General features: G+C 44.1%; 1 protein-coding gene across 1 annotated transcript; it reads right to left on the reverse strand.

Annotated features, from left to right (window-relative positions):
- Positions 1-994: 994 nt before the first annotated feature.
- LOC119433966 (beta-hexosaminidase subunit beta) lies at positions 995-11530 on the reverse strand. The gene is made up of 5 exons (XM_037701257.2): positions 11415-11530; positions 10355-10427; positions 9313-9484; positions 8112-8202; positions 995-1103 (listed from the first exon to the last, which is right to left on the reverse strand). Exons 1-5 carry the CDS (start codon positions 11471-11473, stop codon positions 995-997), a joined length of 504 nt encoding a protein of 167 aa, XP_037557185.1. The 5' UTR covers positions 11474-11530.
- Between the last annotated feature and the right edge of the window lie 370 nt (positions 11531-11900).

The raw sequence follows: 11900 nt of genomic DNA on the forward strand, positions 1-11900 counted from the left end.
CGCTTAACCAAAACAAAAAATATCTTTTGCTACACAAAATATGGGGACGGGGGATGCAGAGAGACAAGAAGGAAATGTATAGCAACGCGCACGCAATCGCAGCCGTTTACAGCACAGGATAATAGTGAACGTTGTAGTCAGTACTGAAGTCACTTGTATGGCTTGTGGTCCTGATATAACAGATGTAATAATGCTTTCAGAACGCTCTGCTGCGAGGACATTTGTGGTCGACAAAAATACAATTAGACCTCAGTAGGCACTGTCACGCCAAAGTTGTGTGGAAACTTCAACATGACTGCATCAGCTGTCTCTAGTTTATCTGACTACTCTGGCTATGAAGCCTCCTCTCATACTAAGAGTGGCTGCTCTACAATTACAGAAGCGCGATTTACCAATAATGTTAGAGTGGAATATTGTTTAGTAAGTTGTCTCTCTGTTTTTGTGTCAATTTCACATGCAATACATTAATAATACAATAACAACCAAGCTATCATTAGCTACCTTTTCAGCTGTCTATTGAAATATAGGTCATAGCTGACCGCATATGAATGTTTGCCACAGAGGATGGCTGGGAAGGTTGCGTGATAATTTGAAGCCGCCATCGATCCTATAGCTCTTAAATGTACCTAGTTGGTGCGAAGGGCATCCGTGCAATGTGAGAAAAAATGACCTGCCAGGAAGTACTTTGTGCTTTCCCTACATTATACAATTCTAGATACTTCTGGTGCTCGCCAGTGGAGTGCGTTTGTTCTGCTTCTGTTCAATTAAAGTTGTAATTCTTCTGAGGTAAGTATGTTTTTCTTGTACCGAATCAGAGCGAATAGAATCCACTAGAAGGAACGAGAATCATCCATAAATAAAACTCAACACAAGAGGCTAGCCGTTCTTTTCTTGAAATGGTTTACTTCTACTACCTTTGTGCTTAGCGTGTGGGCTACTGAACTACACGTTTGTAGGTTGTGTTTGTTTTTCTTCACACTCTTTGGCTATACACTCACCTACGCATCCTGCAGCGTTGCTCTTCGAACCGGGACGCTGTTGTCTTTGAGTACTTCACCCAGGCGGGGCTCCACAGCCTCTCGGCCACTGCTGACGCCCTAGGCCTAAGAGAAGAAAGTCGAAAGTGTGTGGTCGACGTCTTGCTTTGTTCTTGGTAGTGCGCACGCACGCACGCACGCACGCACACACACACACACACACACACACACACACACACACACACACACACACACACACACACACACACACACACACACACACACACACACACACACACACACACACACACACACACACACACACACACACACACACACACACACAACTCTCAATTATCAATACCTTTGTCTTGAAAATGTGCGTGCTGGCGCATAGTAAGCAATATGGAAATGCAGAGAGAAAACACAATCACATCATAATACACATCCATGTAGTAAAATCTGACCCACCGCGGTGGCTCAGTTAGCTACGGCGTTGCGCTGCTGAGCACGAGGCCGCGGGATCGAATCCCGGCTGCGGCGGCCGCATTTCGACTGAGGCGGAATGCAAAAACACCCGTGTGCTTACGTTGTAGTGTAGGTTAAGAACCCCCGGTGGTCAAAATTAATCCGAAGCCCTCCACTACGGCGTGCCTCATAATCAGAAACGGTTTTCGCACTTAAAACCCCAGAAAAGGAATAAGAAAAATCTGAAATTCGCAGGATTGACTGCTGTTCAGTATTCCAACAATACTTTGCATTGTTGCATGACGCACGGATGCTTCGCAAACGTCGGGCAGACAATATCTTTACTTCCTATGGCGATGATTTGCGACGTCGATGCGGTATGTTGTGTTTTAATGGGCTTTATAACGCACCGACTCATGGCAGATGAGCTAGCTTATATGCTACAGAAGACTTTAGTGAACATGGGAGTTAACTTATTGCTCCGATGCGCGCAGCTGGAAGTCCACAATGCCAATTCCCTTGAACATTCCCGAAACTCCCAACGCGGTTGCAAATAAACGGAAAGTCGTCGGGATCGTTCCGGTCTGTGCGAGCAACCCATTCGGCGCCGGCTCCTACCTTCCAGGTTGTGGCAGCGCCACCTGAACGGGAAGAACACTAAGCTTGTTCGATATTTTAGTATCCAATATTAGCAACGCGATGGAGGTTTATGACACGCCATATGGAGAGCACTAAGATGTGAAAGCTAGCTCTTATGCTGAGTGAAACACACTGGGAATCCTTTTAAAGCATTTCACATTTCGAAAATGCACAGTGGGCTATAAAGGGCGTGCCGTAGTAGGGAACTCCAGTTAAATTTTGAACAGCTGAGTTTCTTTAACGTGCATACAATGCACGGTATGCGAGCGTATTTTGGTGTCTTGCAGTAGGAAGAACGAACAGGCGAGGGAAGAGCACGAGCGCCTGACAGCAGCAGCATCACACTAACAACTCCGTTATAATAATGCCCTTTGCACCAAAGTTTTCTTCTAACAGCGAGGCTGTTTAGGGTCGAGGTTGACCCCTACGGAGCGAGGGTGTTCGAAGTTTCAGAAAGCGAGTAAAGTAACGAAAATAAAACGAAATGTCTTGGCGAGGCAGGATTCGAACCCGAGTGCCCACGGTCAGAATGCGAGCGTCAAAGCTACTAGGCTATACACCTACGCTTGCAGATGTTGCATTTATGGAAACCATACCATTGCGTTGTACCAAGGATTGTAACACAAGATGCTTTGCTTTGGGCGACAGAAAGAGAAAATTAGAGCGAGAGAGAGAAAGAGACACACAAATAGAGAGAAAGAAAAGAGGGGGACTTGAACCCGGGTACTCACGGTCCGAAGGCGAGCGTCATACCCACTACGCTATACACGCACGCTTGCAGAGCACCGCTGTTTTGTCAGATTTCAGAAGCGTGGAACTGGCTGAAATTTTTCTTTCTTTCTTTCTTTTATTTTGTTTTGCAGTAGGAGGCGAGATGCTTTTAAACAACATACGCATTGCACACATTAGAAGTTGCGAGGCCTCTTTAGGATATATATATATATATATATATATATATATATATATATATATATATATATATATATATATATATATATATATATATATATATATATATATATATATATATATATATATATATATACCATTTATTACTACCAAAGGAGCTAAAGCCCAAGTCCGGGCCTCCCTATAGGCTCATACCTCATGTCCCAGCATGTTCTTGACCTGCTGCACTAGACGTGACCATCATAGTTGCTGAAACTTTCATAAGGGAGTGGTCCACTCCTCCCAGCTGCGAGCCCGCAGGTTGTGTGGGAATTTAGAAAGCACTGTCTTTCTGAAGATGGGGTTTGCAGGGGACTTACCACAAGGTGTGCTTATTTGATGGATAGGTCCCGCACTGTTTACAAATCGGGAGCCTTGTTCCCCGTTAATATAATGCATATACGCGTATTGTGGTGTGAGTAATGTGTGTGTTTGTGCTTTTCGTATGAATGATGCGTCCTCTCTCGAATGCGTGCAGGTTGGCGTGTTGAGAAGTCTTGATGCTTCCCTGCGAGACTTCAAAATGCCTAGCCTTTCGTTGCGCTGCATCTTCCGCTCTTTTCTGGGGTTGTAAGTGTCTTCGACAGGCCAAAGGATAGAAGGTCCCGGATTTTCTGCGCGGGAGAGCTGGTGTGGTCTTAAGTTTTGTCGCAATCCTTGATGGCCTGGAACCCACTGTATACGTACGTGTAGAAAAGGGGGTGAGCATGCATGCACATATGTAGCTTTGTGCGTATGGGGAAAGGAAGGTCATCATTTTGAATCTCTATGCAAGCGCCTTGACTGTCTGTTCGTAGTGTTATCGTGTCAGATGTATGTGTCATTTCCGTTGTGGCAAGCAGTATCGCCAGCGATTCCGCGGCTTGAGGCGGTGGCAATCTCTAGTAACTTTTCACACGGGTTAAGTCATGGCCCACGACCGCTGCTTTGCTGCTTTCGGCGTTATGACTGGCATCTGTATAGTATGTGCTTTTATCGTCTGTCTTCTGCGCTATATTTCTTCGTTTTGACCTTGGTTTTCGATTCTTTTCCGGGTGCACATTTTTTTCTACTGCTATCCTTGGCAAATCATCCCATGGTGCCAATTTCGGCGGAATTGGTGGTAAGTTAGCGGTTTTGTATCCCAGTATGTTGAGTATTCGTCGACCCTGATGAGATGATTTAAGCTTTTGTATTTGTGCCTGATTGTGGATGCCTATTCAATATTTTAGTGAGTTAAAGAGCCCGGTTGCTTCAATTTTATGGTTGGGTGCGAACTTAGAAATTCCTAGGGCAAGGCTAGCACACTTTCTAGCGATAATGTCTACATTTTTGCGCTGCCTGCTGGCTATCTTAGCGTATGGTGGATAATAAATCACCCTAGAAAAGATCGGGGATTCTATAAGCTTACGTAGTTCGTATTCTCTCATTCGTTTCCTTTGTCTATTGACTCTACGCCTCATTGCAAGGATATGTTCACCTTGTACGATCAAATTCTGCACCCACGTATTTGCTTTACTATTGTCCTGTAGAAGGAGACCGAGGATTTTTATGGTATTTTTGCGGGGTAAGAATGCGTCTTTCATTCGAAGTTTTATTCAGTTCCTATATTCTTCGTCTCGCTTGCTAACGTGTTCACTAATGACAATATATTCTAATTTCTCAGGGTACATTCCAGCCCTAGTGTTCGGCATATTCATGTATGGCATCTAGTCCACTTTGAACCATTTGTTCCTGCCATCATGGTGATCCTCGACTCTACCAAATAGTTATGTCATCGTACAAATTATGTTCTATGTCTTGTATCTGTTCTGGTAATGTGGGTAGCTTCATCATCGCAATGTTAAATAAAGTCGGTGAGAGAATAGAAATTTGAGGTGTTCCGCGCGTGATTGGATGGCTAGGTGACACATATTCATCTAGCTTCACCTTAACCATCCTTTCACTTAGGAATTCTTTAACATAGTTCTATACTATAGGCCCCGGTTTAGTTACGTTAAGTATTTCTAGAATTTCGCGGTGGGTGACACTATCAAAAGCTCATTGCATATCAACCCCTACGATTGTTCTTAGCTGAGCTGTACTTGGTCAATCGAACACCCGGTTTTTCATCCTTAGCATAGTGTCCTGAGTATTAACATGTTTTCTGAAGCATATCAATGTCTCGGATAAATGTTAAAGGCCTTCCAGGTGCCACTCAAAACGTTGTAAAACCATCTTACCCATAAATTTTCCTATACAGGGGGTTAAAGATATGGGCCTGAAGTTGGGTATTTTGTCGGTTGGTTTTCTTGGCTTAGGTATTGGTATTACCACTGCCTCCCTCACATGTTTTGAAATTATATACTCCTTTTTCTCTTAGTTTGCTTATATATTCCAGCGGAGCCTCTTGATAGCTATCTGGCAAGTTTGTCAACGTTGCGTATGTAATTCCATCTGCTCCGGGGGCAGTGTGCCTTTTTAAGCTCTGCATGGCGCCATGTTTTTCACAAAGGGAAAAAGGCGAGTTGATTCCTTGGGGATTGTCGTTACCCTACTCGCCGTAATCTGGCCAGGACGATCTTCGTTGTTGATTTGAAAAAAGGTGTGCAAATTCTTGCACACCTTTTTGCACACCTTTTTTTCAAATTGTGCACCTAGCTCCTCTGCATTTTTATTTGCCAACATTTGCAATTTAGTTACCGCGTGTCTTGGTTTTGCCTCGCCTACAAGGGTTCTCAATATTTGCCAAACCTTTGGGGTATGCAGTTGTTCGTTAAGCTGATCACAGAATTCAAGCCAGTCCTCGTTGACTAATTCCTGGGCATAAATTTCCGCTTCTATTGTGATTCCTTGAATTGTGTTGCGTAATGCATTGTTTCATTTATTATTTTTGCATTTATTGATTAACCTGTGGCATTTGTCCCAGAGATTCAAGAGATGGGAGTCAACATAAGGGTGATCTTCATGTCTTCCTGTTTCCTTAGCATGCTTTTTGTACACATATTTGATATCTGCCACCCAAGTATCTATGTCGTGCCCTGGGTCTCTCTGTAGTAGTTACGCTCGTATATCGTCCAATTTAGTAATCTTTTAGTAATTTTACGAAATTTTTAGTAACCTTAGTAATTTTTAGCCATTTACAACTGCGTTATAAAATTTACTTTGCAGAAACACTTATTTTTTCCTTGTTGCAGTAGGAAGCAACATTCATTTAAATAGCATACGCACTGCACAGATTAGAAGTTGCGAGGCCTCTTTAGGAGTGTTACGCAATGCACAAAAAATATTTGCGTCGTGCTATGCAGACGCACCAAGTAAAATTTTCGAGAGACTGAAGCAGCAGGAGAGAAAACAAACCAGGCGAGAATTTCGGCCACCGCTGTGAAATCATCATGTCGTGTGCTCTATTTACATCAAGGTGGGCTCTTCTTTTCTTATTTACTTTTTTACATGCGTATGTGATTCACCATGAAACATAAAAATTAGCGTTTATTGACGGCCAGGCCTATTTGTTACCCTGAGAGCCCATTGATAGCAACTTTACCGACTGACAAATAAAAACGCGAAACCCATCTCACGGTAACAGTCGACGGTAATGCGAATGCCAATCGACCAACGTAGCGAGAGACCGTATTTCTGAAGTGACGTTTGGTTAACATGTCTTTCGATGGGGATGAAATGCAACAACGCCCGTGCACTGTGCATTGACAACTGGGTGGAGAAGCGTGAATGACGACGGTGACACGACCGAGATGGCATGGCGATGACGTTACGACACGGATGCATGATAGCGTCTGTGTGACGACGACGCAATCACGACGAGAGCTATGACAACACTTGAATAATTGGGATTGAATGACGACAGAATGATCACACTAAAATGGCGAACAATAAATGAGGTTGATTGATCGCCGAAGGTGGCATGAGGACGATAATGTGATGACAGCGGCATGACGAGAGTCAGATGACAAAGCACGAATGACGACGATTCAAAGACCACGACGGCGTCACCACCCCAAACACATACCTAGTGGCCTAACCTATTAAACGCGCACCACTGGGTTGGAGTAGAAGGCGTGACGACGACAGAATGACAAGGAGTCAGATCACAAAGACGAAATGACGATTGACTACGATGGCATCGCTATGGTTGTGCGACAACGGATGCATGACGACTGTATGACGATGGCGTGACCACGAGACGGCATGTCGAGTGTGCGATGACAAAGCTGGAATGACGACGATGTGGCAAGAACAACGGCATCACCACCATGTGCCGATACCGACTGGTGCAAAGTTTTAGACAGCTCGAGCCACTGTGTCGGAGTAGAAGGAGTGATGACGTCGACATGTCGAGAGTAGATATTACGAAGCTGGAATAAAGCAAATGGAACGACCACGACGGCATCACAACCATAGTAGTGGCCCAAGTCGTCTCCCTCGAAGTCGAACTCACCGGTTGGTCTGAATGGCCAACCCGTGAGTTTGACTTCGAGTGAGACAGCTTGGGCCACTACTACTTGTGTGCTCATGGTCGTGATGCGGTCGTGGTCGTTCCGTTTTCGAGACATCTTGGGCCACTGGGTGGACGTGAGAAGATTAGATAGATAGATAGATAGATAGATAGATAGATAGATAGATAGATAGATAGATAGATAGATAGATAGATAGATAGATAGATAGATAGATAGATAGATAGATAGGCGCAAAACGGCTGAAGAAGGCACAGAATACCATACACACTCAGAAACACCCGCCGTGGTTGCTCAGTGGGTATGGTGTTGGGCTGCTGAGCACGAGGTCGCGGGATCGAATCCCGGCCACGGCGGCCGCATTTCGATGGGGGCGAAATGCGAAAACACCCGTTTACTTAGATTTAGGTGCACGTTAAAGAACCCCAGGTGGTCCAAATTTCCGGAGTCCCCCACTACGGCGTGCCTCATAATCAGAACTGGTTTTGGCACGTAAAACCCCATAACTTAATTTTTAATTAACACTCAGAAAGTAAAATGTGCAGGGCGAATATATGATTATATTCTTTCCATGGAAAGTTACTTATGTTAGACAATCCCATATACCTCACGCCATTTTATAAGCAATAGGCCATTCTTAACTTACCAGGTGCGGCTAATCAGGTTTGCGGCATCCACTAACTCTCCCCAAATGCAAGCTTCGCCACCCTCGACAAGAGACTTCTGCTTGGCCGTACCTAGAAGTATAGAACAGAGTTGTTACGTCGCTTGACATTTACTTATTTATTTCATTACTTCGTGCTTCCGCCCCTTTCCAGAGAGTTCATGAAATTCTGAATATTTACATCTTGCTTGACGGGCAAGAAGTAAAAAATGGAACACTGTGGGTTAAGATAATGGCATCGATAGGGCATAATTTTGGATCTTTCAATATTATTGAGTAATACACTAACGTGTCATCAATGAACATGTAATTAGCACTGTTTTAACGTGCTTGGAATAATATATTTGAAACGCCTGCTTCGTGTCACTGAACGCACTGATTTAAAAGCATGTAGAGTTTGATAGATAAACCCTAAACTACTAAAATCTTGACATTTTTAAGAATTGCTTTAAAGCGAAGGCAATAGTAGAATAGTTTAACGACAGACAACAGCAAAAAAGTTCACTGATTGTGCATGCAACGTAAAATTCGCATGTTGTATACCGTGCGCATGTTTTCTTTTAAGGTACACTGCTAAGCAGTACCACAGCCAATATGTTTAATGTGTTTAGAAACATGTCATAGTCTACCATCGCAGTAACTATTTATTTATGTATGCGATTAACATTCTAAGCGTACGTATTGCACTTTCCTGGGGCTGCCTTTATGTCTCTAATCGTTTTCGCGCCAACCTATGTAACTGGGTATTCCACGGTCGAATAGTTAGCGCATAGCGCAGCTGTGCTGAGGAAACATGGTGCGAAATCAACAATCGGAACAACTTGGGTCACTGTCTATGTAGCGCAGTGTATGTGCCACTGTTGAATGAACCTCTTTGACGACAACTTGGCAACTGTTAACAATGGAAAACCGGGTATGTGCCTAACATGAACAAATTTCATGCTTTTCCAAATGAACCTTGAATATATTATTCGCAGTGCCATTTCTATTTCTTCAAACAAAAAGAAAAAGAGAAAACTAAATAATGCGATCACCGAGTTTAATCTTGATGTGTGTACTGTACTTGGAGACCTCGTCCACACTCGGCAGTTGATGTAAATATCTGAGTATATATATATGGTGATTGCGGCGCTACATTTTCAAGCAGGCAGAATGGGCAACCGTAATTGATGCTCAGACTTGCCTGTGAAGTTATGCGGGTCGCAGGCGTAGTACGTCTTCCAGTCGTGGCTGTAACTGATGTAGTCCAAGTACCAGCAGCTGGATAAAAGGGCATTGAACCCGGCTGCCGTCACGGCACTCATTTCTTCCTGATGAGGTTCCTTCCAGACGTGCACCACTGTATCCGACGCAATCTGCAAGAGACGGTGCCCTGTCACGTCGTTTTGGGGCTGATGATCCGACCAGTCGACTGCGAGCCAGCCAGATTAAATTAGTCATGCGTTTGCAATAACAATTTGTTGCGACTTCATCGCCGTGTTTCTTGGGCGCTTTTATCTAAGTCGCGTTTCTGTTCTGCACGTGCTATTAAAAAAATGTCACAGTTTCGCCCTAAGGGCGAAGCAATGAATGCGATAGCAACACAGCAATGTCATACGAAGTAAGGTGAGCGGCTTTGGTAGCAATATGAATTGTAGTAAACATGAGCTGATTAAGTAAGCAGGTCAGCTGCGGCGTAAGTAGACCGACATGAAGAGAGACTCGACGACCACGAGAAGGCGCGTGTGAAACGGTGGTGTTGATGAGAAGCGCTTCCCGTGGGCAGCGCGTGCGAAGGGACACACCTGTAGCGCTGCACTGCCGAGCGGGCGAAGGTACGTGCGGTCTATCGCTTCAACGGAAACTGAGCGGCGAATGCCGTGTGGAAATAAGAGACGGTGCGAGCGAGCGACGAGCGCGGTTGTTGGCAGAGAAGTGCGCCCCCCCCCCCCCCCCCCTGCTCCCTCCGGTGCTGGCTTCCTGCTTCCTTGCTTGCGCGTGGGAGATTGAGTGCGTTCGCTCTCCGTGATAGCGCGCGTCCCCGCACGCTTCCTCTCGGGCATACGGCGCGCGGCGAAGATTTTATCTATAGGGAACCTCACGGCGACGGCGACGACGACGGCGACGCCGACGGCAGAAATCCGGTTCAAGTGTCCATATAATTGCTATCGCAATAATATTTATTTCAATCCACCAGATTGAGTGTAGATTTTATTCTTGAAGCACAAGGGGATGCTTTCACTTACCTCAACGTTGTTGTCAAATACTTCCTGCCAAACCATGTAGCTCTTCCGTACCCCTTGCACTACTTTTAACAACCTGAAAACGTAATCCACAGACAAGAGCGTGACGAAAACCTGGCTGCTTTTCAATCTTGTTCTCAAGCCAACACACCAACTGAAGCTTCGTTAGCAATTCCCATGTTTATCTAGGCACCTCGTTAGCTTAAATTCATTTCAGCGATGGTCTGCAGAGAGATTTCCATCGCTATATAAGACAAATGTTTTGTCGGCTTTTGAAAGGTGACATTCAAGGTTTTCACAAATCACATAAACAACTTTCCAAGTTTGGTTTCACCCCGCGCTAGATGGCGATGTCAATGGTTCGCTAAAGATCAAGAACACCGGGCTTAACTTTTTGAATAAACACTCTTCAAGGTTCACAATCTGATACCTTTCAAATAACTCATGCGTTGCCATATTATTACTTTTATTGTAGAAAGGCAAGGTGGTTTTAGGGTACCAAACTATACCAACTATTATTTCACTTGATGTTGAATAAAAGCTCTTGAGTTACATGTACATTTTATCGCTGTGGCAAGTAAACCACGTGAGAGAAACTCGGTATGAAGTTAAAATTCCACATTCATTGAATGACATTTTTCATCTGCCTAATAATAAGCGTGGTCCACTATTCTCTCTGAATGTCGAAGTTCAACGTGCACAAAATGCTCTCATTTAAGGATATCCCACTTCTATGACTTTCGTAGGGGAGAGTTGCTCAGTAAAACAGTAAAAATGGCTCAGCCCATCTTATTGCCGGTGGTTTAAAAGAAGGTTTAAGATGCTATAACGTATGACACCAAACGTACACTTATGCGCTGCTGCTCTCTGGCATGGCTTAAAACTGGTCCTTGTTATGATTTTCCGAACTCTTTAAGCAATTATAACTGCAATATGTGAGACTGAAAACACACAAACTTGTCGTGCACGTGTTTGTTTGACTTTGCGTATTGTACTCAGACAATGCTGCAGCAGCACGGACGCTCAAGAAGTATGAGAGCAAAACGAGTTTAGACAAGCTCACCTTTGTATGTAAAACTCTTCGAGCTTCTTGTAGTCACCGGGAATACCAATGTCGGCCATGAAATTTGTGATATTGGGGTTAGATTTCCTGCAAGCATAATTTTATGTAGCATAACACTTGAACAGGTGCAATCGGACGGGCTTGTGAAAACAGCTCGTAATTTACCTTAGGAGCACAAAGCGCACAATTCAAATTATTCTAGAATGTTTTGAGCAGAGCACAATTATTTTCTGGGACGGTGTTATGATTGATGAGTTTTGATATTTAGGGCACATTGACGTGTAAACAAACTCCACACTACATATAAAGAAAGCCGCCGGCCGTTCCTTTGCAGAAGTTGCCTTAGGTGGCAATGCCATAGTACGCATCCTAACACATTCACGTCAGTCAAGTAAATAACCCTCACAATAAAAGTGGGGCGGAAATTCAATTTTACACTACTGTAGTGGGAAAATAGAGCAGAATCTGCGAATTAAATGACAGTCA

Source organism: Dermacentor silvarum, chromosome 11 (assembly GCF_013339745.2).
Source record: "Dermacentor silvarum isolate Dsil-2018 chromosome 11, BIME_Dsil_1.4, whole genome shotgun sequence".
Taxonomy (NCBI): domain Eukaryota; kingdom Metazoa; phylum Arthropoda; class Arachnida; order Ixodida; family Ixodidae; genus Dermacentor; species Dermacentor silvarum.